The sequence below is a fragment of the Pezoporus occidentalis genome, unplaced genomic scaffold (genome assembly GCF_034315485.1).
Source record: "Pezoporus occidentalis ecotype Australia unplaced genomic scaffold, CSIRO_AGI_Poc_V1 ctg23, whole genome shotgun sequence".
Lineage (NCBI taxonomy): Eukaryota > Metazoa > Chordata > Aves > Psittaciformes > Psittacidae > Pezoporus > Pezoporus occidentalis.
In genome coordinates, this window is record NW_026914180.1 from 1,214,778 (window position 1) to 1,239,578 (window position 24,801).

The 24,801-nt window shown below is 45.3% G+C and overlaps 1 protein-coding gene across 3 annotated transcripts in view; it reads left to right on the forward strand.

Annotated features, from left to right (window-relative positions):
• The window catches only part of VILL (villin like), a 36,048-nt gene extending 12,659 nt beyond the window's left edge, over positions 1-23,389 (forward strand). For all 3 annotated transcript variants that reach the window (XM_062621366.1, XM_062621365.1, XM_062621364.1), the window contains exons 3-20: positions 1,073-1,147; positions 3,221-3,417; positions 4,495-4,603; positions 4,929-5,039; positions 6,541-6,740; positions 6,828-6,906; positions 8,264-8,362; positions 10,608-10,761; positions 11,750-11,850; positions 12,477-12,614; positions 13,167-13,325; positions 14,180-14,359; positions 15,106-15,251; positions 15,937-16,081; positions 16,753-16,941; positions 19,581-19,649; positions 20,621-20,878; positions 22,150-23,389. In XM_062621366.1, the coding sequence (XP_062477350.1) occupies positions 1,073-1,147; positions 3,221-3,417; positions 4,495-4,603; positions 4,929-5,039; positions 6,541-6,740; positions 6,828-6,906; positions 8,264-8,362; positions 10,608-10,761; positions 11,750-11,850; positions 12,477-12,614; positions 13,167-13,325; positions 14,180-14,359; positions 15,106-15,251; positions 15,937-16,081; positions 16,753-16,941; positions 19,581-19,649; positions 20,621-20,878; positions 22,150-22,263 (2,523 nt within the window). In that variant the 3' untranslated portion in view covers positions 22,264-23,389. The remainder of the gene's footprint in view (positions 1-1,072; positions 1,148-3,220; positions 3,418-4,494; positions 4,604-4,928; positions 5,040-6,540; positions 6,741-6,827; positions 6,907-8,263; positions 8,363-10,607; positions 10,762-11,749; positions 11,851-12,476; positions 12,615-13,166; positions 13,326-14,179; positions 14,360-15,105; positions 15,252-15,936; positions 16,082-16,752; positions 16,942-19,580; positions 19,650-20,620; positions 20,879-22,149) is intronic.
• Positions 23,390-24,801: the final 1,412 nt, after the last annotated feature.

Sequence of the window (24,801 nt, forward strand, 5' to 3'; positions counted from 1 at the left end):
TTTGCAGTAGAAGCATCCCATGGAGTCTATTTGCACTTCGTCCTTGTCTTTCCAACTCTGATCAATGGGTCACTGCAAGGGAAGATACTGCAGCCTGCAAGTTTCCTTCTGCTTGTGGTGGTATTTGATTGTGGGTTGGAGCCGGTCTGTGCTCAATTCTGCTTTTTCTGGCCCAATTTTCCAAGAACATTCCCCTGCAATGAAAAGGCATAGACCGAGGTGCAGAGTCCACTCCGGGGAGCAGTGGGAAGGCACTCCAACACGTCTCCAAGTGGTGGTGGTCTTCTGCAGATCCCAGCTATGTTCCACATATCACAGGGTCTTTCCCTTTCCTCTCCAAAGCACTGTACTTAACTTCTTCCCAGAGGTTCTGTAATTAGAGACAAGGGTCAAGCTGGTATGCTGGGGAACAGGTCAGCCCACCAGAAGAATGTATGTCTCTGATTCCAGGGAACCACAGGGCCTGTCCAAGCCCAGGAGCTGCAGGTATTCTGGTGGATGGCACATCCAGGCACCTGCTCTGGGCAGGCATGGCTAGTTAATTGTGCACTTGTATGAGACTAGGATACAATTTGGGTCTGGAGGAGTGAAGGACATGTCAGTGTCCTCAAGTTTGTCTTTTCTCAGCACTGATAGTTGATATGAGCCCCTGGTAAAGTGGTCATCTTACCAGAGCTCTGAAAGTTATCCTTGAACTTATAAGTACTGAGTAAAAACCATGCCCCAAAACTAAACTTAGGATGGGATGTGCTCACTTTCCTGGGAAATTACCTACAAATGCAAGCTCTGGAGCACTTGGGTCTTCTTTCTCTATACCTACAAGATTGTAGAAGGTCAAGGAGACTTTGTCAGTCTGTCCAAGCACTATAATTTGTCCCTTCTCACCCCTTAGTACTTTGGGGATTTCCCTCAGAAGCAGCTTTTCCCAGCTCACAAGCACCACACAGATTCTTCCTTCTGCAAACCCCAATTATCACCTTAGTGTTTAGTGCACCGCAGCTGTCCTGTTTCACACACATCAGCTTCTGGCTCTGAAGTTCTAGTAATGACCCAAACTCTCCTTTCCTTACAGAATATGAAGATGGTTCCTATACCTGAAAAGGCCTATGGGACATTTTTTGAAGGAGACTGTTACATAATTCTGCATGTAAGTAAGGCTGGCAAACACTGGTTACTGTGGCAGGCAACTGGTTCAACCCTTTTTCTTTAGTTCTGACTTGGATCTAGGTAGCCTCACTGGTGAGAGCACCACTGTGATTGTGCATGTGTGTTCACCACCTAATCAAGCACCTGCATTTAATGGAGCTCTTGCAACAATATTGTATGCTTAGTAAATCAGAAGTCCTGAGGAGCCATTAGCTTAGTTATTCATTAAAATCCTTTATCTTCTAATCAACTGAGTCATGTCCAGACATGGCAAAATAGCCAGTACATTCCTGGCAAACTAAATCAAGGACCACATTTGCATGCCTTGTAGGAGTCTTTTGAGGGTGTGAGAAGTGGCCAAATGGAAGGTCTCATTTTCAGCAGATGATGTGGGTTATGGAGGTGTGCCACCTATTCTGCATCACACAAGCAGCACAGAGGCTCTGCAGCCCTTCTCATGTCCCCATTAGGACACTTCATCTGTCCCACACAAATTTGGTCCAGACCTACTTGCAGCCAGCTGAACCCAGGCTAACCAGAAGCATGAGGAACTTGGGAAGACCAGCTCTACCCTATGGGCTGTGCAAACTGCCTTGTGTTCCCAAACCTCTGTGGAAGGATGGTGTGTTGCACTCAGCCCCCAGAATTCCTTCCGAATCTTTTCATCTGCATAGAGCCACCCAGGGCCCATTGAATTAAAAAAGTTCCAGACAGTGGAAACCAAAAGCACTTCCCACTTCCTGAGTCTGAGTGTCCCTCCTGCAAACATCTCCATCAGTCAAGAGGCAGCAAAGCCACCTCTATTGCACAATAAACAGTTGTACATCCACTATACATGAAGCCAGGAAACCAGGCTGGGATAGTGATGTAGAATGAGTCTCCTGCTCTACTTCATCATGCAGAGCCTTTATGCTGTCTTTCAATGCTGAACTGATTTGGTAGTAGCCACCAAAGACATGCTTTGGAACAGAATATGAGTGTCCTTGCAAGGAGTTTACTGTGAATACCAGTATAGATTCTGATGCTCATAGGCTCAATATCTTCTCCAGGTAGAAAAACCCTTTAATCAATCCACTACACTCCTTTGCCATGGCAGATGGGAGGATAAAAATATTCATCTTTGCATTCTGCGTATTCAGTGGAGGCTCTCCAAACAAAGATTGTGTGCAGGACAAAGGGAGTTTAGTACAATGTATTGAATGGAGCAATTTTGCCACAAATTAATTATCTGTGCTAGAGGAACTGAGCTGTATTTTATTCCAAGTTCTTCTCCCATGTTTCGCTGTGGTATCACTGCACAAAGCAAATAAACAGAACTTAGTGTCAAATCCAGTTTATAAAATGAGCTTTTATTACCTTTCCCAGGTGTCCATAATGGAGTTTAACACAGTATGTGCTGAAAAACAGCTGGCACAACTCAGATAACGATAAGAATACCTGTTCTCAGATCGCTTGTCTCCTCTTTCTAGGCTACTGGGGTTTTCTGTAATAAGACAAATCACAGCATGCACACATAGGCTCAGCTTCATTTGGAGTTATGTCTGTTTTGCAAGTCGGCAGGAATTCAGAGGCAGTTTGTGTTACTATGTAGTGTGATATGAGAAAGAGAACAGGAAAGAAAGGATAGTATCTCCAGGCAAATAAACAGCAGTGTACATTACATTTAAAAAGGCAATCTATGAGAAGAGTCTCCTTTAAGTTTGAATAAAAAACTGTACAAAAGTACAACAGGTTAAACAAATTAAATTTTGTAGTTGCACAGGTGCTCAGTTTTCCTTGATGACAAGAGTTATAAAGGAATATCAGACAGTAACATCCTTCAGTTCAATTTGTACATAAAGCCCATTAGTGTTCTCCTGAATAAGGTCCTTGGCTCCAGGTTGAGCTGCCAGAGAGAATCCTAAGGCTCTGTCCTGCCTCCCCTTGCCCAGGAGAAAGGCAGAACTGGGAAAAGCCCTGGGAAAGGTTGGTTGGTTTTTCCAGGTTTTAGCAGGTCTCCTGGGGCAGTGATATTATTTGAAACACACATATGGGCTGCCTCTTCATTCTGACTCATCTTTCCCACCTCTTCCAGACCAAAAGAGCCTCTCGTGGGTCTGCTGTGGATTTGCATTACTGGATTGGCAAGGATTCATCTCAGGATGAACAAGGTGCCGCAGCCCTGTATGTCACCCAGCTGGACAATGCGCTTGGAGGGAACCCTGTGCAGCACCGGGAAGTGCAGGGACATGAGTCTGAGACCTTCCAAAGCTACTTCCGCAATGGCATTATGTGAGTAGTTCAAAATACCCTGCAACGAGGTGGGTCGTGGTCCCTGGGATTTCTCTGCTTCTCTATATCTCAGAGCCATAAGTGTTTCAAAAACCTGAAAACTATGGATCAGTGATGAAGTTGGTCAAAATCCAGAAGAAAAAAGTCTCATTTTGAAAGAATCATTTATATTCATTAAGTCTGGAACCATGACATTTTGTTCTACTGGTAATTTTCCCAGATATTTGCAGTACTTTCCTCTTAACCTCCCTTTTGCTCACCCTAGGGTCTTCTTTCCTCTCCTCCACACACTTCAGATAAATATGCCTGTTCAAGGCACTTCAGACTAATACTCACTTTGAAGTGCTGATTTGTTTCATACTTCAAGTAATATTCATGTAGTGGAAGTAAAGTGTGACTCTAAACTTCTGCCACCTAAAAGATACTGTTGAATCCAATCTTGTGGTCTTTGCTCACGTTGGGGTCTTTTAAGGTGACTTCAATAGCTGTCTTCCAGGTGGGGCTTCATTGCCAATAAACAGCTTAAGTGCCTTGCTTTTAAACAGCTGAAGAAGACTCAGATGAAAACCCATCCTCGGTCTATACTCTATATCCCAATCTGGCTTTGTGCCTCTCTACAAGCTCTCATGAGTTTCCTCAGGAATTTTGTGAGACAGGAAATTGGTTTTACCCTCATCTTAAAGATGAGTAAGTGAGAATGAAGGTTTCGAAGGACATGTAGGTTTATAAGTCTATTTGGAAACATATCTGCTTCTGAAATCAGTACAAGTTAGGCTTCATCTTGGTCTAAACCACATCCCTAAGATTGAGCAGGAAGTCTGAGGCAGAATGAGAAATTAAAGCAGGCTCCTTCCACATCTTTACAGGTAGACTAATCACCACAGCATCCTCTTGTGGATATGTTAAACTGGACCAAACAAATCTCAAGTATTCTGAATCACATGCCTCACTACATTTGCCAGCCTTTTCCAAGCTATGATATTTTAGTTATCACCAAAATCTTGAGGTGTTCTCAGACCATATAGGTGAAAGTGTTTTCTAACCAGCTCTAACACTTTATTCCCTGCTACACCACAGCTACAAGAAGGGAGGAGTGGCTTCAGGATTTAAGCATGTGGAGACCAATATGTACAACATCAAGCGTCTTCTTCATGTCAAGGGGAAGAAGCATGTATCAGCCACAGAGGTAAGAAGAGACCTCTCTCCTTATGGATCATTTCTCCTTGCCTCTCCTCCTACACTCATTTTCAATCAGGTTCACCTGATAGCTAGCTCACCTCTGCTCAAGGACCCCTACTACAGGGTAATTTTCAAGACCTCACTAGAGGGTTTAGTATTGTCATGAGAGAAGCCATTGGGCTCAGTGAAGAGCTGAGTGCTGGAAAAATGAGTGTGTCATTGCATACCAGTTCTTACATCCCCCAGGGGCAAGATCCAGTGGCTGTGATTTGTCTCCTGCAGTGCTCGTTGTCCTCCCTGGTTTGCCAAACACTTTCATTTCTTCATGACAGGTAGCACTTTCCTGGGACAGTTTCAATAAAGGTGATGTTTTCTTGCTGGACCTTGGGAAAGTGCTGATTCAGTGGAATGGACCCAGCTGCTGCATTGCTGAGAAATCCAGAGTGAGTAGAGGCAAAAGCCACTTTATTTACTAGTAATATTTTTTGATGCCTAAGGATAAAAAAAATAGAAAAACAGCATTCAGCATTTGCACAGTGAAAATCTCAGTGAAATCAGCAACACAGAGGTAAACAGAGAAAATCATGGTAAATCTTCTGCTTGCCCATTTGCTGGTATCACAGGCCCAAGGAATTGCTTTCCTTTAGTTCAGACCTGGCCTCAGTGTCTGTGGGCACATCACTAGCTCTGGCTCCAGAAAGGCATCCAGCCCCCTCTGGGGAGGTCCATCTCCATCCCTCTGTGCCCTATGGCTTGTATGACATAGGACTAAAAAGTCAGTAACACCAGTAGGTTTGGCTGCAGTAACTACACTAGGGGTAGATGAATTTCCTTTCTTTTTTGCAGCATCACTGGGAATTCAGTCTTTGTCAGTATGAGACAAGTAGGAATACATAACCCAAGTGTTGATACGTCAGATCCATAGCTCTTAAGGCACTTTGCAAAGGGGTCTTATTGTTATTTTCCTGATAGAAAAAGTGAGATACAGAGATATAATAAAGAAATCATGTCAATGGCTCATCAGCAAAGTTGGTGGCCAAACTCATAACCACTCATCATATTCGTGAAAAGGTAGGCAGGCCCGCTCTTCGCATGAAGTCACTTGATGAGCTAGGAGAGGTGGGAGCTTCACAAGAAAGGCAGTTTTCCAGGACACAATGGCTAGAGGAGAAGATTGAATACAGAATGGAGAAGAGACAAAGAAACCCTCAGGAAACAGAGGAGGGAGAGCAGGTAGAGGGACAGCTGCTGTGAGGAACAGGACATGGCTCATTTCAGGCCTGGCAATCAAGCAGGTCATTTTCTAGGTCTACAAAGAGGGGCCCCTTTCAGAGCTATTGTGGTAAGAGACATGGAAAAAGAGAATTCAGTGGAAAATTGAGATTTCTGCCTAATTAGTTGCCTGGCATTCATACTGCTTTTTTTCACAGAAAGCATCCACGTTTTTTGAATACTTGAAACACTTAAATGTAAAAAGTCACCACGGAGCATCCAGGGTCCTGCAGCTCTGCAGCATCCATCTCGTTGTCTTCAGCAATGTCCTCAGTGTGCGTGTCTCTCCCAGAGCATGTCACAAGATCGGTGGACCTGTTTATGTACAGCCAGACATGGGTAATGCTTCTTGTGGCTACCACATGCCTGTGCTTTGTGGGAGCAAGCCCCAGTAGTGATTCCAGCTTAGTCAGTATGAGACAAGTAAGAACACGTAACCAAGTTATTGATAGGTCAGATCCAACATAAGCAACATTTTCCTGAGAGTTAGTTCCTAAGCAGGCATTGCAGACACATACACTACTTTAAATAGCTAAATTTGGAGGACACTAGAAGCTTCAGAGAGCTGTGGTAATCTGGCTGGACTGTTGGTGCTCAGTCTTTGCTTTAGGTCTGAGGGTCACTGAGTTTGTTCTCAGCATCACGATTTACCCCCTGCTGATCCTTGTACAGGGTCTCATGCTGGCTCGCAGCATCAGGGACAGTGAAAGAGGCGGCCGCGCTCAAATTGGCATCATTGACAATGAGAAAGACTCCCCGGACCTCATGCAGATCATGAAGATGGTGCTGGGTGAGAGGCGTGGGGAGCTCCGAGATGCCATCCCGGATACAAAAGCAGATGAGCTGCAGAAAGCAAATGTCCGGCTATACCAGTAAGTCCGGAAAAGTTCTCGAAACCCTGTCCTTTCTCACAGTGAGCACTGTGAAGCCTGACTCTGCTTGATGCCTCTGTGTTCCAGCGTCTATGAGAAGGACAACGACCTGATGGTACAGGAGGTAGCCACCCGGCCCCTGACGCAGGATCTGCTCCAGCATGAGGTGAGAGAAAGCCATCAGCCTTTACAGTGAGAAAAGGATGGTGGGGCTTGAACAGCTGAACACTTATTTCAATGGGATACCCCATTTCGTGAAAATTACCAGCCCTTCCATCATTCAGGTTTATCAGGTGTCCTCTGAAAACAGGACAGTGTAGCCCTACCACAGCCTCAGTAGTAGCCAGTGGCCTACTGCAGCCTCAGTGGCCAAAGGTAGGTGATTCATTGAGGCTGTTCTAACAGGAGATGGCAAATTGACCCTCTCAGCCAAGGATGATATTAGCTTGGCAGTCAGAGTCAAGGAGAGCCGTGGGCCAAGAATAAATTCCAGATGGAAATAAGGCTTCTTAATACCCCATATCTGGGGATAGCCCTCCACCTGCAGAATTCAGGGCAAATGAATACTCTGCTCACAAAATCATGAAGATAGTTATCCTGCTGTAGCAAGTGGCTGGTCTCGGTGATGCACACTGGAAGGAGACTGCTTACAGACCCTCTGGCGAAAGGCTTTCAGAAAACAAAACCTTTCCTAATATCCTCCTGGCTGAATTTTGGCAGAGAATTGCTCATCCTTAACTCTCTGCAGCACAAACAAGCCTATTCCAAGCCAGTGTAGTGCTGCAAGGCTCCAGCTCCCTTATTCATGCTGGTGTCAGCCTTGTTAAATCTCAGTCTCCTTTTACAGGAATATGAAACTTTCATTCTTTTTTGTCAAAGTTCAGCCTGAAAAATGAGAAGCCTTTGGTCACACAGTTGTCTGTTTGAAGCACCAGCTCTCTGCAGTGGAGACAGGCTGCCTGGCAGCCACCTCATCTCCTTTGGGTTCAGGATTCTGCTGTGTTTCACAATGATTCAACACTTTCAGCTCCAGACTAGGAACACAGAATAGTCATGCAGATGTCTAACTCCGACTTTTCCTGCTCCTTTAGTAGCAGATTTGGCATAAATGAGCACCACCATCAGCAGCACTGAAGCACAGCAGGCTGAGGATTATATTTCAGCACTTTTCCTCCAGCCTTTTGGAGCTGGTGTTTGTCGGTTTGGGAACGTCTCTTATGAGATGGTAATGATGAGCGATGCTTAAGAAAAATACATATTTTAACTCATTATAGTTAAAGGTCAGCTCCCTGGGTCAGGTGTGCTTGCACTGTATGGTTGATGGTAGGTGTGGTCCATTTATGAACCATCCTGCGTTGCCTTTGCTAATGATTGCACCAGGGTTGAAGCTCTCTAAGGCAAGGAAATGAGCTAAACCAAAATCTAATCTGAATCTTCATGAAGGACCCAACCAGAGTAGGCTACAAACAAGGACCTTTGCCTGTGTGGAGTTTTTTACATCTGTTTTTTCTGTTTCACCTCAGGACTGCTATATTTTAGACCAAGGTGGTTTTAAGATTTATGTCTGGAGAGGAAAAGCCTCCAGCCTGGAAGAGAAAAAAGCAGCCTTCTCTCGAGCTGTGGTGAGTTGTAATATAGTGCAAACAGTGTCATGGGAGGTTAACTAAGTGCAAATCTGGATCTGACCACTAATTGCAATTAAGTGTAGGTCTTAAAGAGCTGGCCTGCGTAATAACAGAGAGAGAAGTTGCACGTCTAAGCAAGGCAAGATGACGCAAACACAAAATTGCTAGTCACCAAATTGCACAAGAACAAAGACCTGCCACTAAAACTAGGAGGAAATTTATAAAGAAAATGAAGTATAAAAGAAAATCTTCATTACTCAGTAAATGGTGGACTGCTGGCACTGTTGATTGGACACAGAGAATCAGCAGGGTCAAGATGGGATTAGACAAATTCATGGTCAACAGGTCCATAAACAGGTAATAAAGGGGCTTTTATATCATCTCTAACATCTATGACCCAATATTGTGGATGCTGAGGAGAGTGAAGGGATCAAACTGAAACCAGCCACCAAGCTCGTGTGTGCTCACTAAAGAGCATCTCTTAATGCCGCTGTTCCAGGCAGCATGGACCACTGCTTTGACCCTGAAACTCTCTTGTGTTCCCAACCAAAGGTAACATCTTGAGCAAGTCAGTGAGAAACTTGATCTGGGCTTTCTGTAAAAGCCAGACCTTTAATGTAGGTGCTACAAGCCTCAACCGCAAGTCCATTATCAGCAACATGTCCTTTTCACATCACCAATGGGTCTGGGCCCAGGTTCTGCATGTGAATTTGAAGGTGATACAAGGCTCTTCCAATGGGTAGAAAGAGATCTGTTAATAACTGCCATTAATTCAGATTGGCAAACCTGAGGCGAGACCAGGATTCATGTTGAGAAAGTGCGCATTAGCATAATGCCCTGGTGCTCCTCCAGATGAGCTACCATGAAATTATTTTCTGGCAGAACGTGCCTCAACACTTCTTTCCATAAAACATTAGCCTCAAGGGAGCCTGAGCAAGAAAGGCATTTAGTAGGTTTTTTTACAAGTTGACATGCTGAAGTGAAGACTACAAGGGATCATAGCTTTTATTTCGTTTACTCAGTTATGTGGATACCATAAACAGACTCATCTTCCATGAGCTCTTACTAGGATATACTGAACTTCAGCAGCTCCATCATCAGTAAGGTCTTACCTGGAGACATCCAGATTCAATACAGATTGCACCTATTGTCTTAGAGAAGAAAAGCTTAGAAAAACTTCACCTTAAAGCTTATCTTGCAGTGCTCTTTTCAAAAGCTTAGCTCAAATGCTTTATATTAGGCAATCAGCTCTTCAAATTCTGGCCCTGGGCTACACATGTAGAACAAAAGATATCTCTTTCTTTCAGTGCGGCAGTTGGGAGGGATGGGAGGACCATCTGCTCTGCTTTTCCCTGGAGGTAGTGTGTGGCTGTAGTATTTACAGCAGAAGATGAATGCTCAGAAGCCCACAGTCAGGCTCCTTCCCTGAACCATGACTGCAGGCACTGAACCTCCAGGTCATCCCAGGGCCTGCTGAGATAAACATAAGAGTAGTTCCCAGAACTGAACAATGACTTTGGTGTTGTGGCAGAACACAGATTAATTTTCTTCCAGGCACCTCTGCTGAAGTAGTCTTCTAACTCAATAGTAGCTCTATCGTAAAGAAATAATTTGGGTTTGGGGGAAAAAAGTTAAAAAACTAAAGCAGAGATTTGTGAGAATTTAGTCCTTTCAGAACACACATCATGCTGTGGGGTACTTAACTGACTCCATCCTTTCACTACCTTGCATGCCCTCTATCATAACACAGGAAGATCCGTCTTCCTGTTTAAGAAAGGAACAAAATGTTTGTAAAAAAGCAAAGAACTGAACTAGGCTCTTGGGTCATGGGCACACCGTATCACTGCTCCCTCCCCTTCACTCCTAGATCCATCACTAGAAGTCATCTACAGAACTGTCTGAGACAGAGAAGGAGGCTTTTCATGAGACCCACTGAGAGACATTTTCCTCAAGACTAAGGCGCTATGTAGAGATTAAGTTTAGGATCCAAATGACCTCAGCAGATCTGTAGGGATAGGGTGAAGTCCCTAAATACAAAAATAAACATGGCTATGTGTGAGAGCTTGTAGACACCTCCGTTTATAAGTCTGAATGCAAGTCTTGTGGTGAATACTGTCCTTGGTCATGCCACTGTGTTCAGTGAGGGATGTTCACTCTTTGAGATGCTTCAGGTCCACATCCCTCTTTATGTCTCTAAAAAGCTTGGTGTATCCCCGCTGATGTCCTTTTTCAAACCCACTAGGGTTTTATCCAAGCCAAAGGCTATCCTTCATCCATCAACATTGAAGTGATCAGTGATGGAGCAGAGTCAGCCATGTTTAAACAGCTTTTCCAGAGGTGGACAGAAAAGGATGAAACACAAGGACTGGGCAAAATCTACACTAGTGGCAAAATTGGTGAGCATGTTTGTCCTGACTTTGTCTTTCCTACCTGTGCTAAGCAACAGCTGAGGGAACATCATTCACATTAACTGCTTCCTGCCTTCAGTATTTTGAAAATCTAGTGCACATGCTTTCCATACCTTGTATTTTCCACCTTCTTCAGTAGATGCAAAGGATTCAGGAGCTGAAAAGCACTGAGAACTGCTGAGGCTTCTTATATGAACCAAACTACTACTTAATCCAAATGTAAATGTTGACAGAAGATCAATGAAAATTTGTATGCAAAATTTCATACTTTCAGAACTTTTTTATAAAGGACTGATGCTAAACCTGATGAGGAAGTGTTATACAACATTCTGCTTTCATTTACATTGGCATCCACCCAAGACCCTCCTGACATCAATGGAATTATTCTGTATTTACACCAGGTGTAAACGGTGCCTCAATTTATCACACTGCTGAAGTGAATATTACAATGCATTAACCCCAGAGAGTAAACAATACCAAAGAGAGAGAACTTGATGAATGATGGGACGGTGACAGAGATGCTGAATGTCTCCATCAATAATAGCCTGAGAGCTGCAAATCTCTTTCCCTTACAAGTTTTCTCCACCTCTGTCTCTCTGTGCTCTCCATAAATACTCTCTCTCCTTACCATAAGCTGGAAAAATGTAGCCATTTTATTTCTGAAAGCAACATTTTGGAAGGAATGAGGTATGTATGGATTTGGAAAACAATTATGAATTTTCAGTCAGAAGACAACTAGTATTTTTACTAGCCAGTTGTCACTGCAATGTGCATATGGCCAGTTGCCAACCTGTAACAGGTCAACACTGGAGCATATGAACTCTTGCATAATCCAAAATCAGTATTAGCTTACTAGTGGCAAGACTGGCTTCTTGCAACCGTAGACAAGGTTTTTCTCACATGTAAAACAGTGAGGGCATTTGTATGTTCTTGTTCATTCACTGGGTTCTTGTTTTTATTCTGCTGGTGCATGCAGCCAAGGTGGAGCAGGTGAAGTTTGACACCACTCAGCTCCATGCCAGACCGGAGCTCGCTGCTGAGCAGAGAATGGTAGATGATGCCTCCGGGGAGATAGAGGTGAGAGAGCTCCTTTTGCTGGCAGAGGATGCAGTAATCAGCGTTTCACACAGACCAGATGTATAGAGCTGTGATGCTGTGCCCACCTACCCTCCCCAAGTAAGCACAGCTGCAGCCAGAGCAAAGTGCTTGTGAACTCTAATGCATCAGTTACAGTAGCTCAGGGGCATTTCTTCTCCAACCTTTGACCAGTGGAGCAAAGCAGTCACCATGATGACTCCTCTCCTGCCATGAGTGTGGGCCAGGAAACTGATACAGTCAAACACTCTCTTGTTTAGGCCATATCAACCAAATTTGTATGGAGCAGAAGTCCCTCTCCCATTCTTGTGGCCTCCCATGGAAGATGGAACTGGCTGGGAGAGGGGCTGTGAGGGAGCTGGAGACTGCTTCTCGTTGAGGACCACTGACTGCTGAAGATCCATTAATGGCACATGTATTGTGACAGCCAGGAGAAAATGGACTTTGTCAGCAAGCACTTAGTCAAGCTGGGGGAACTGGCATCCAGGAGAGAGAGGAAGGGTTATCTTTCCAACTGAAGACCTGAACTTCAGTGGTCTGCTAGCAAAGGGGGGGTGCTCTGTCTTTACAGACCCCACTGCTGCTCAACAAAATGTTTCTTTCACTAGGTGTGGAGGATTGAGGACTTGCAAATGCAGCCGGTGAATCCCAAGACATATGGGCAGTTCTATGGAGGTGATTGCTACCTGGTCCTGTACACCTACTTGAGATCAGGCAGGCCTCACTATGTCCTCTACATGTGGCAGGTAGGTCAAACAGAAACAGTGATTGCGTTGTCTATAAGATCGAAACTGCAAGAAGTAATTGCACAAAAAATTTGCAACCCAAGCATTCAGAAGAACTCAGATACCCTTTGCTCCTCAGTTGTCCATTGCAAATATCCCAAGCTGTGCTTTCTGGGCAGCATGGACACTGAGCTCAAGAAGGCATCAGTCTGAGACCCAGCAGTGTCAGAAAAAGTGAAGGATATTTGGGCTTATAATGCTGAGGTCAAACCTTGCAGTCTTTCATATTGTCCCGTAGAGCCTCAGCTCCTGGAGCCCTGTGGGTATATAAATACCTCTGCTTTCCTTTTTAAAGCATTTTTTTCCTCTCCTAAGAGGCAGAGAGAAGCTTTGAAAATGGGATGCTAAAGTCTCCAAAACCAGGATACAAGTGAAATTTAAACATCTGGAAGATTTAACTCTGATCTCACGATATTATATGCAGGGCTTTGGATTGGCAAGATGTTACATTGTGCAGAGCTTTATACCCTGCATCTCATCAGAGTGCATGAGGCATCTCTCTGTCTTCCCCAGGGCCGTCATGCCTCTGTGGATGAAATCACTGCTTGTGCCCTTAATGCCATTGAGCTGGACAAGAAACATGGGGATGAGGCTGTGCAGGTGCGCGTGACAATGGGCAAGGAGCCCGCACACTTCCTGGCCATCTTCAAGGGCAAGCTGATCATTTACGAGGTAACACAGCTCTGTCCATGTGGGCAACGGGAGGTGCAAACACTAGTGTTGGCTTGGCAGTTGGAATGGAAATAGTCCAGAAAATGGGCTGATAATCAGGAATGACACTGCCAGGTCTGCATGGGCTGGCAGATGGAAGCGGTGGAACATTTCTACTACTTCCCAAGTGGCCTGAACACCATATGTGTAAACACAGTCCTGGACTGACACAGACTCAGCTGTCCACCCCTGAGCTCCAGTGTTAATGTGTGATATTCTTTCTAACTCTATCCCAAAATATTTTGCAGAGTTATAAGAAGGCAATTACAAATAACACTATCCAGAAAGGATATGCAAAATAGCTTACAAACTGTTACATGATTTGAATTGTCCCTGTCTGAATTAACTCCTAAGCCACTTTACTTGCTGCAGTGGCTGCTGACATCTGTGGTGGAGGCATTGCAAATGGCTGGGGAAGAGGGGGATTGTTCTCAGCATTGGTCCCACCACATAGCTTCCGTGGCAGATGTTCAGTGAGCCACACACAGCTGGAAATCTGAGTCCAGCTGCCTTTCCCTGTCTACATGGCAGATGCTTTGCAGGCAGTAAGATCTGCTCACATTGAACTTGAGCATCTCAGTGGGAGCTGGTCAAGGCTCAGAGTTAATCAGGGAGAAAAGTGGAAGTTATGCCATGTAAGTTTTATTCTGACCTGGAACCAACAGGTACTTGAATTTCCTTACCTGCTCTGTGCAGGACCATGTTCCATCATTACAGCTGCGAGCCCAACAGTCTTCTTCCTCCAATCAGTTGCACTCTGGATTTGATTGTCCTCCTTACCTCACAGTACCATCCTTCTCTCTGTTTTTTTGCAGGGTGGCATGAGCCGGGCTCAGAAAAGTGCACCCGAGCCGGCGGTTCGCCTCTTCCAGGTGAGAGGCACAGATGAGATGAACACAAAGGCCACAGAGGTGCCACCCAGGGCCTCCTCGCTCAATTCCAATGATGTCTTCCTGCTGACAACCAGCCAAGTCTGCTACCTGTGGTGTGGGAAGGTGAGACTGCAACGGGTCGAGGTGAAACAGCTTAAGGGAGCCAAAATTGCTGATGCTGGGCTTGAGCATCCTACCTCCACTGAGCTATGGAGGTATACCCTTAGGCAGGCAGCCCATTAATTCCAATGCAGGAAGGTGCAAGCTGGAGAAGTCTCCATATATGAAGGATTAGCAGTAACACAGCCTCCTCTGTACAGAAGTAACCTATGTTGGGGTTCACCTCATTTTAGATGTTCATAAAGCTTTCAGCTGAATAAAGCACTCCAGGTTCTTACAGCACCCCAGCTGTAACAAATTATCCAGGATTATAGCACATTCATTTATCATGTTTCAATTTCAGGATGAGAGAGATGGTATATGAAACCAAAGCAGAAGTGATGCCCAGAGAAGTTGCAAAGGCCCCATAATTTCAGGTGTTCCAGGTCAGGCTGGATGGAGCTTTGAGCAACCTGATCTAGTGAAAGATGTCCCTCCTCATGGCAGGGAGGTTGAATTAAATGATTTTTAAAGGTCCCTTAAGCCAAACCTTTCTATGAGTGTTGTCCTATATGCCATTGGCTGCACTGTATGCCCATTGAAGGACTAGAAATGTATTCTGAGTGACTAGCTTAGATGAGACCCTCAAAAGCATTCCAGCAGGTCTAAAACTCTCCAGAGGGGTGGGTAGAACCTAGCCAGCTTCTCTCCACAGATAAATTTTGCCAGTGTGTACCTAACTCCACCTCAACCTTCTGTCCTGAACACAGGGATGCAGTGGAGATGAGAGGGAGATGGCAAAAAGGGTAGCTGACATCGTTTCCAAGAGGGACAAGCACACTATTTTGGAAGGACAAGAGCCAGCAGAGTTCTGGGAAGCCTTAGGTGGCAAAGCACCTTATGCCAGTGAAAAGAGGTAAAAGTGACCTGCTTGTTTCTCCAGGTTTTGCCAGGCAACATTAAGCAAGGGATCAAAACTTTGATACTGTGTCCTCACTAAAGGGAGCACAAGGTTAGAGTATCACCAAAAGCTTGTTTGGAAACCACACTGAGATGTCTCTTTCCTAGATTTTGGTTCAGGCCTTCTGTGAAGTAGGAGCTGCAGGTCCAAACCCTGCTGAAAGGAGTGTGCTACATCCTCCTTTCCCACAGTAAATCCATTCCATAGCTTGCCATAAGAGCTACATGAACCACTTGCTCCATTTCTAGCCATTATTAGCTTTATGGGCAGCCCCATAAGATTCATGAAACTATATCTGCTTTTGAACAACCTGGATTTCCCCAGCCCTCTGGGCAGGTGACGGGTTCCTTTGCAATCAAGCAATGTGATGTGGCTTTCACCTCTCATCAGGCTCATCTCCACAATGAGAGAAGTGTTCTGCTTTTGCCTGGTTTTGGGTGGAGGAAAAGTTACCTTCAAAAATTGTTAGAATGGTCCAACAGTCCCCTGAGACCTGACACTGCTGATTTTCATGCCCTCAGATGAGTGTTGCCATATTCCCACCTCTTCCATCAAGGTCATGACAAGTAGTGGCATGTAAACCATGGGGAAAAGGTTTCCACCTCTCTTGTTTTTTCTTTCCCTGCTGCGCATGAGGAAGGTTTCAAGAGCAGATCACACAGTACCAGCCTCGCCTCTTCGAGTGCTCCAACCAGACGGGCCGATTCATCATGACAGAGGTGGTGGGTTTCTGCCAGGAAGACCTGGATGAAGATGATGTTATGCTGCTAGACACATGGGAAGAGGTCAGCACAGAACCCCCCTCCCCTTCTCCCCAGACACTTTCTGACAGGTTATGGCTCAATTGGTTTGAATCCAACATTCAGTGTGAAATCAAGGGCAACATGCCTTCTGTCCCATCTCCAAACACTTCATGATGCTCAGTCAAGCAAGCAGGTGTATGTCCAGTCCTTCTCACCCAGGTACAAAACATGTGAGTAAGGTAGCATTGCTCGCCTTGCTTGAGAAAGGAGGATACTGAGGCACCTGGTCCATGCCCTGCTCCAAGGTGAGAAGAGCTGGACATGCTCCAGTCTTTGCCAGCTCATACAAGGGGGTGGCACCCAGAAGCCCTCCCCTTCATTTTCTAGCACCAATGGTGACAATGTGCTTTAGGCTGTTGGAAAATGTCTCAGAGGAGTTTGCTTACTGAGTTAGAGTTTTGGCCCATGCAAGGATGGGATTTAGCTACCTTGAAATGTACAAGAGCTGTCTCCTGAAATATTTATACTTTATGCATGTCTCAAAAGCAAAATGTTTCTTGGATGGGAGTAAATCTGGGATCATAATCCCAGGGGATTATTGGGACACAGCCTTTTCAGTCTTATTTCTGCTCCAGTTGGCAGGGAAGAATAAACAGCCGTATCTGCACAGGTCCTAAGTACTCACTGGACTTCAATACCTTCTCTCCTTGCAGATTTTCCTTTGGGTTGGCAAAGCCTCCAACACATATGAGAGGAATGAGGCAATTGCCTCAGCTAAGGAGTATCTCAAGACCCATCCAGCAGGGAGAGACTTGGCAACTCCAATAATACTGGTGAAGCAGGGCTATGAACCCCTCAACTTCACAGGATGGTTCAATGCTTGGGACCCCTACAAATGGAGTGTAAGTTTCTAGAAAAGCCCTGCGGTGTGCACACATACTCAGGGGTGGTTAAAGGGTGTTATTGTCAGTGAACATATCCTTGATGCTGCACAGAGCAAAACCGTGCTATGACACCTTGTCAGCCTGGGGTCATTCAGCCTGGAGAAGAGAAGGCTCTGGGGATTGCTTAGAGCAGCTTCCAGTGCCTAAAGGGGCTGATAAGAAATCTGAAGAGGGACTTTTGAAAAGGACATGGGGTGATGATAGAACAAGGGGGAATGGCTTTAAACCAACAGAGGGGAGATTGAGATGAGACCTTAGGAAGAAGTTCTTCCCTGTGAGTGTGACAAGGCCCTGGCACACGTTGCCCAGAGAAGCTGTGGCTGCCCCATCCCTGGCAGTGTTCAAGGCCAGGTTGGACAGGGCTTGGAGCAACCTGGTCTAGTGGAAGGTGTCCCTCACAATGGCAGGGGTTTGGAACTGGGTGATCTTTAACATCCCTTCCAACCCAAACCATTCTGTGATTCTATGTCCTGAGCTTCATGGCTTCCTGGTGCTGCTACCTGAGCAGCTTTTATTCCTTTACCAGCAAAAACTACCTGTTTGGTGAAACCAATATTTCTGTAAATATACATAAATGTGCTTGAATTCACAATATTCACATTTTTATTTGAAAAACCAATTAGGTTCCAAATCAGGTTTGTGATTTCAACAGAAAATGTGTTGGGACTGCTAGTAGTAAAATCTTCAGAGTGAAAACAGAAGCATCATAGAGAAAACTAAAAAAATAAAAAATAAAGAATACATTTTTCAAAATGCAGCCACATAAAAAATGTTATGACCCAGCTTTAAGGGCAAACTCTGGTGAAATTAAAGATGTGAGCAGACAGGCCTCATGTTCAGGTTTGCAGACTACCCGTCAGAGCCAAGGAGCTCCTGAGCGAGGTCACCCTTGCTCCCTACATACATACAAACCTTCTTCTTCTCAAAAGCTGATTTACAAATAATAGCTCTTTGCTATGTAGAAATGGAAACCTGCCCCAGGAGATGCCTGGGAAAAAAAGAAATCCTTTCTCGCCTCTTTCAAACTCATGGGCTTCAAATCATTTCAGGAGTATAATGTGGAGCAGAGATCTGTTCATGTGGCCAGTGCATAAGGCTGCACCATGCAGTGTCTCCGACCCTGGCTATGCGCATAGCTGGGGAGAGGAAGAAGTGATGCACTTAAATCCATGCAGACCATCCACCAGCCAGTCCAGCCTGCTGGGGACTATGCTGCAGCACAGCATGTATTGGGAATAAAGGACAATCCTGGGCGGGCTTTAGTGTTTGACAGCCAGAGTAGTGGTTCATACAAACAGGCAGGTGGAAACAATGGTGCCAGGCTGTGCACCTAAATTCCTTCCACCTGATGGCACTGGTGTGAGTGACTTAAATGAAAAAGGCAGCTAGCTGATGGGCAGTTGAGAAAAGCCCAGCTCCCAGGTGGTGTATTCTGAGAGCCTTTCCCGGTAGGCTGCTGCTGTTTGTCCCTTCTCTCTCCTGGTGTTTTCAATGAACATCAGTGGTCAAACAGTTCATATTTTCTAGTTGCCCAGAGGGCTGTGAGTGAAGTCCCATGCTGGATCCTGCAGTTGGGACAGCCAGGGCAACAGCACAAAGGTCCTCAGGGGACTTCACGCTGTAGTAAGACTCATAAGAGATATTTTATTTCCCCTAGCTTGGTTTGCATTGTCTGTCTTTGCAGCCAGTATGGTGGTAGAGAGCCTGTCTTGATAGCCAGATTTGGACAGATAAGACAGCAACTCCCAAAGCAACAACCCTTAAAACAACATTGATGCTTAGAACAAAGGTCAAAACTTGGAGGTTTTTTCCTGAGGAACTGCTGAAAAACAAGGATACAGCTCATAAAATATGTGCCTCTAAAAATATCCCCTGTAGGCAGCTTCAGCAACTACAGACAAGCAATCCAAACTGTTGACATCGCAGAAACATCTGGTGTGTGTGTGTTCATTGCTCAGTTTTGGGTCTAAATCTGTTTGCTCTGCAGCCCATGTGTTTATGTTGTTTTCTTCTTGTTGGGGAACTTTGTTGGATGATTCTGCTAAGAACTGACATCTCCTGGCTGCTTAGGAAAACACAGTCAAGAGCTTTGCCAATGTATTTAGTCTATTCCTTTTGCAGGAAATAAAGGGTAGCTGGTAATACATGACACCAAATTATAAGAAGTCAGGGATTGAGACTTTAAAAAAAACTGTTGCCTTAGCTGAATGAATCACAGAAGGGGGAAAAAGGAAAAATGTTATAAACCAGATTTTCATCCTTTACAAGATTCATTTAAAATTTAAAAAATGTAAATCCAGCATTAAATATGATTTGATTTTCCTTCTCCTCTCTGAAGTCTTTACATTTCCTGTTTTCACCTCTTATTGTTTAACTGCAAAGGCTAAAGTCCATTTGCTTCTCTGTTTTCAAGTGAAAGCTCAGATTTTGGCACAGTCTCCTGATCCCAGGAGCTGGGGTTTGCATAAGGCACCAGGTGGCATCTCAGTGGGCACCACTGGGCTTTAAATTCATACAGTCTCCTGACCCTGTTAGAGAACAGGAGCATGTGCTAACTAAAGGCGGCCTGTGTTTCCTACAACTCTCTTAACCTTTAGGATGGCAAGTCCTATGAGGAGATGAAGAACAGCTTAGGAGACATGTCGGCTATATCCGAGATCAAAGTGGTGAGTTGCTTCTTGACTACATGGGTGGGAAACACCTGGGTTTAACCACCACCGCGTGCCCCAGCCTGTTCGCACAAAGGAGAGGACATAACGATCAGAGCAGGCATGGGGACCTCAGGCTGTCAGGATCAGAGCTGTGCTCCTCTGTGGAAAGCAAAAGGAGATGTGATTAATAACCCATAAATACACACAGATCTCGTGGGTCTTTTCCAGGCCTGTGAGCAGGAGATTGACCAGCTGTTTTCTAAGCTACGCATGCGAATAAAAGTGTGTGCAGCTACGACAGTGAGCAGTTAAATGTTTTATGAGTAGTTTGCAGTGGTCGTGTCCCTGAGACTCCGGACAAGTGACCCCTGCTCGAGAAGGACATACCCAATGTGAGATAGAGAGCACAGAGGAAAGAAGGTCCCAACAGTCCCAACACAACTGTCATACAAGATCAATCCTGCCCTGGAAAAGGGCAGGAGAAAGGCTGTAAGGAAGTGGCAGCAGCTTTGAATAAGGAGAGATTGCAAATCAGGGAGGGGTATGCAGGTAGTTTAGAAGTTTTAGACATGGTAGATATCTAATCTCGCCTTCTGTCCTCCCACATGCAACTTACCTGCTGTTATCTTTAGAAGAATTGAGACTACAGTCTCATTCTTCTCAACATTTAACTTACATATATCTAAGTAGATATAACACAGTTAACTTAAGATACCATAAGTATCTTCAGTTATATCTAAGAGCTCTTATCAGTGCTGTGTTTTTAGCACTCCTAACATCAAGTTTTAACACTTGGAGGGGCTGAACTAATGTCTTAGTTTATACTTTCTCCTTGCTGCTTTGGAGTAACAGGCCAAGTGTTACTGATAGTCCGTGCTAGAAAGCGTCCCTCCAACCCCAACAGAGAGAAAGATCCTGGGACAACCCCCAACTTGATCTGCCAGAGCTTCTTGTCTTGATATGTTTTCCTCCATTTCATTTGGCAGGACCTTAACAACATCAGCCTGAACAAGAGCACCCTCAGCACGACCAGCTTGGCAGGTTCAAGTACGGCAAATGCTTCTCCAGAGTATAAATCACACTTCAACCACAATGACAGCAACAGCTACAGCAATAGCAGCAACTACAACAGTGACAGGAGCCCTTCTCTGGTGCCCAATGGTGAAGGAAATTATTCCCGAGAGGTGCTGATGAACAGGGCAGTTGATGAACTTCCAGAAGGCGTGGATCCCACTAAAAAAGAGGTGACAGCCTTGCTGGTTTGATGCCTTTGTAGCTTAACTGGGCGCTTAGTCATTGGCTAAGTGCATTAGTACTTTAGACTAGTAAGTCCTTCTTTAGGCTTAAGGAGATACTAACTAGACACAGATCTCATCAAAAAGTAAGAGCTTCATGAGAGAGGAAATCATGGTAGTTTTACTGTGGCTTAAGTGTTTCTAATTTTTTAATGACAGAAAAATTAATTTTAAGTAGTCATTTTAAAAAATATTTTCTTCTGATAGAATTTTATTTTTGCAGCCCAGCCTCTGTCCTTGGAGGGACAGAGGATCCAAAAGACAGTTCCCACAAGACAAGGTGACACAGCTGAGAGTGAAGCTGGGATTTGCATTCTGCTTGGGCTGTGGGTGTTAGTTTTCATTTGAAACTCCTTCAGGAAGGGACCATTCTGTCTTTGGTTGTTTGGTTTTTTTTTTGTCATAAAGCTTGCATTTTGGCAAATCCCATCCAGGGACAGGGAGGAATGCCAGGTCTCAGATTTCTGATCAGCCCAAGGTTTTCAGCAACTTCTGTAGCTGAGTCCAAGCAAGCTGATGGGAGAGACACAAGGGGTTGATTCCCTCTACTCTCTACAACCCATGTTTGACTGATGTCTTGCCCCAACAGATCTCCTGGCAAAGGCCAACACCCTCAGCTAGAGAGCTGAGCAGCAGCTCTGCCCCACGGCAATGCCCATGGATGTATTTCAGCTGGGCTGTACATGAGTGCTATCTTCTGCCCAAATCCCAGGGAAAATGCAACTTCTGTTTCCCACAGGGTCTTTCTCAGTATCAGTGATGAGCCTGCTATCTACAAACCTCTCTCTCTTTCCAACAATGGGAGTGAACATTTCCAGTGGAGTATCTGGGGGAAGGGACTGAGCAAGGGGGGGGATGCTTTCACTGTGAATCACTGCCTAATAAACCACCCACAACCTTGGCTAGCAGAACTTCTCCCATGCACCAGGAATTGTCCTGGCCTCAGTGTGATTAAGTGGAGGCCAAGTTCCAGCCAGAACATGCTAACCCTCAAAACCAGATCATCCCTTTGGGCTGGTGGGCTTTTATTCCCCTGGTGCTTTGAGAAGTGGGATGAGGAACAGTTGATGGGTTCCACTTCCCACCACAAGGACAGGAGCTGTTGGCCTGGAGTCAGAGGTCAGAGATGGCACAGTGAGGAGGGGATGCAGCTGATTGAGGTGTCCCAGCCTCTGCAAAAGCCAAAGCTGACCTGTCCTTGCTCTCTCCTCCCCCTGCAGTACTATCTCTCTGATGCTGATTTCTATGACATCTTTGGGAAGTCCAAGGACGAGTTCTACCAGATGCCCAAATGGAAGCAGCAGAATGAGAAGAAGCAGTATGGACTCTTCTGAGACCGCAGGGGCCATCTGGCATCCAGTGACTCTGGGACCAAACCTTGCTTTCTTAGGAGCTGCAGGGAAGAAGTACAGACATTTGCTCAATGAACCCAACCCAACATCTCAATCAGGCCCATCTCAATGCAGTTATTCCAACAGCCACTGTGCAGGGGATGGCTCCTTTCTCCCACAAACCTTGAATCCAAGGAGGCAAAACCTTTTGCAGGAATGACTTTGCAGGATGATTTTGCCTCTTTTTGACACTTTATTGCTGATAGCCATGAAGACAAGTGTGTGTCACACAATCATATTGTAGCCTCTTCTCTCCCTTTTGCAAATTGCCACATGCACAAGGTCATGATCTTCCTTCATTTGTAGAAGTTTAAAATTATGCAAGACAAAGGCCACTTGCAGCTGCTACATGAATTCTGGATTGGGAGAGGAGGGGGAAGCCCTAGGAGGACAGAGGGGGAGCCTTGAGATCAGGAGAAAGGTAATGGAGTAGCCAGATATGTGGTGGTGTAGCCCATGGAGTGACGCCAGACAGTTCTGACCCTTCTAACCTCGCAGAAAAGCTATTCACCAAAGAACAGCAAGAAGCAGTTGTAGACTAAAATGCATTGCCCAGTGCAGGTAAAATGAACAAGAACCTGGCTTGGAAAAAAAAAACACTTATTAAGAGCATATTTATCAGGTGATCTTTTTCAAAAGGATGATGAGACTAAGGGCTAGACACAGCTGTTGTTGGGTTTGACTGCCAGACAAGACTGTATTTTCCTCTCATTCAGACAGCATCTCCAATCTCATCTGTCCTCCCTGAGCACAATCAGGTGAAAAGAGTCCACCTGCCCACAGGCTTGGCTTGGGAAAGCAGGGAGGGTTTGGGGTATGACCTGAGGCAGAGTATGTCCCACTGAAGGTTTTATCAGGGCTCCATGTCTGTGATGAGAGCTCATTCTACACTGTCAGCTTAGCCTAACTGGGGAGGGCAGGGGGAAATATGAGCGATCAGTGACTAAGGGACACAACTATAAACTAAAAGAAGAAACACATATGTTTAAGAATTTGGAAGATGTGGGTTTGCAGCTTTACTCCATTCCCAACCTGATCAGTGATTGCTAATAAACAGCCAGCAGCAGCACTCTGAGTGTCTTCGATCAGCATGTGGGCAGGATGGCAGTAGGTAAAAGCTCTGCAGGGCCAGAGATCCTTCAAACACCTGGTCTTTAGTAGAATTTGGATTTTTTTTTTGAAAAGTGAAAAACAAACTGAGGAGCTTTTGAACCCCATCTGTTCCTGAACACCATAGCCAGGACCATTTGTCCCCCCATGCCCATATACCCTGCTCCTGAAAACCCACGATGTTCATGAAATGGACCTGCCCGAACCTTTGCAGGTGATGGGGTCTTCTGGATAGATCTGTGTGTTTAAGATTTGATAGTCATTTCAAATTACCTCCATGCTCCTGCCACCACTTGTCCAATTTCCGCTTGAGGGTCCAGCCGGAAACCCACTGAATCCTGCACCCCACCCCATGAAGAATAAGGTAAGGGTCAGAGACACAAATGAGCCAAGTTACCTGCATGATTGCTCCTGCTGTGTCCACACTAGATACATTCACTGCCCATTATCCCTATTTCAGTTGCTATTGCCACTGATGGAAGCAACAATATTTGCATCACCCCTCTGCGGCATGCTCCTGCCAGCTCCCAAATTAACGAATTGCATGTGCTTCTCCGTAAGTGCCACCTATCAGCCCTGGGTGTGGGACTAATGATCATCATGTAATCAAATGGAGATGAGCAGAAATAGAGTCGGGTTTTGGAGATCAGGCCAGTTTGCTACAAATGGCTTTAATTCCTGCTGCCACAATGCTCACCAACGCTTGAGAGAAGCGCTTCTGCCAGGACTTGGAAACCAGAATGGGATTTTGCAGATAATAGAGCCTTCTGGTATTTGGACCTGTGTAAACTGCTGCTGTTCTCTCCTCGTTGGGAGACTTGTTTTTACTCTCTGCCTCTGATTTCTAAAGGAAGGATTCTCACCCACATTCTCCTTTTCATGCCACTGGCTGCTTTTGTTGTGGTGTCTGGTGGGCCATGTCCTATTTCTGCTGCTCTTTACACCAGAGCTCTTCCTTATAATGGGGCTCCAGAAATTCCTAATCTACTCAGAGATGACATCCTATGATAACAGCATGGACCATGCTCCTTCCTTTGGGGAGAAAGGAGACCTCGCAGCATTATCTATCCTGCTCTGGTTCATTCCGTCTCCATCACAGCTACTTTCCACCTGCCACCAGTAGTTTTCCCCCAGCTGTGCCTACCTGATGAGGGATGTTCTCTTTTCCCACCGATCTTGCCTACTTTTATGTAAGTAAGTGCACAACAAGCAAACTCCTGGCCTCTCTGTGTTGTCTATATAAGCCCACTCTGGCCCTGGATAGTGTGGTCTTGCCCCACATCTCTCTCCACTCCCTGTCCCCCACTTCTCTGGTACTGACTACAGCAGCCAGCTGAGGGCTCGTTTAGCTCAATAATCCATTGAAGTCTA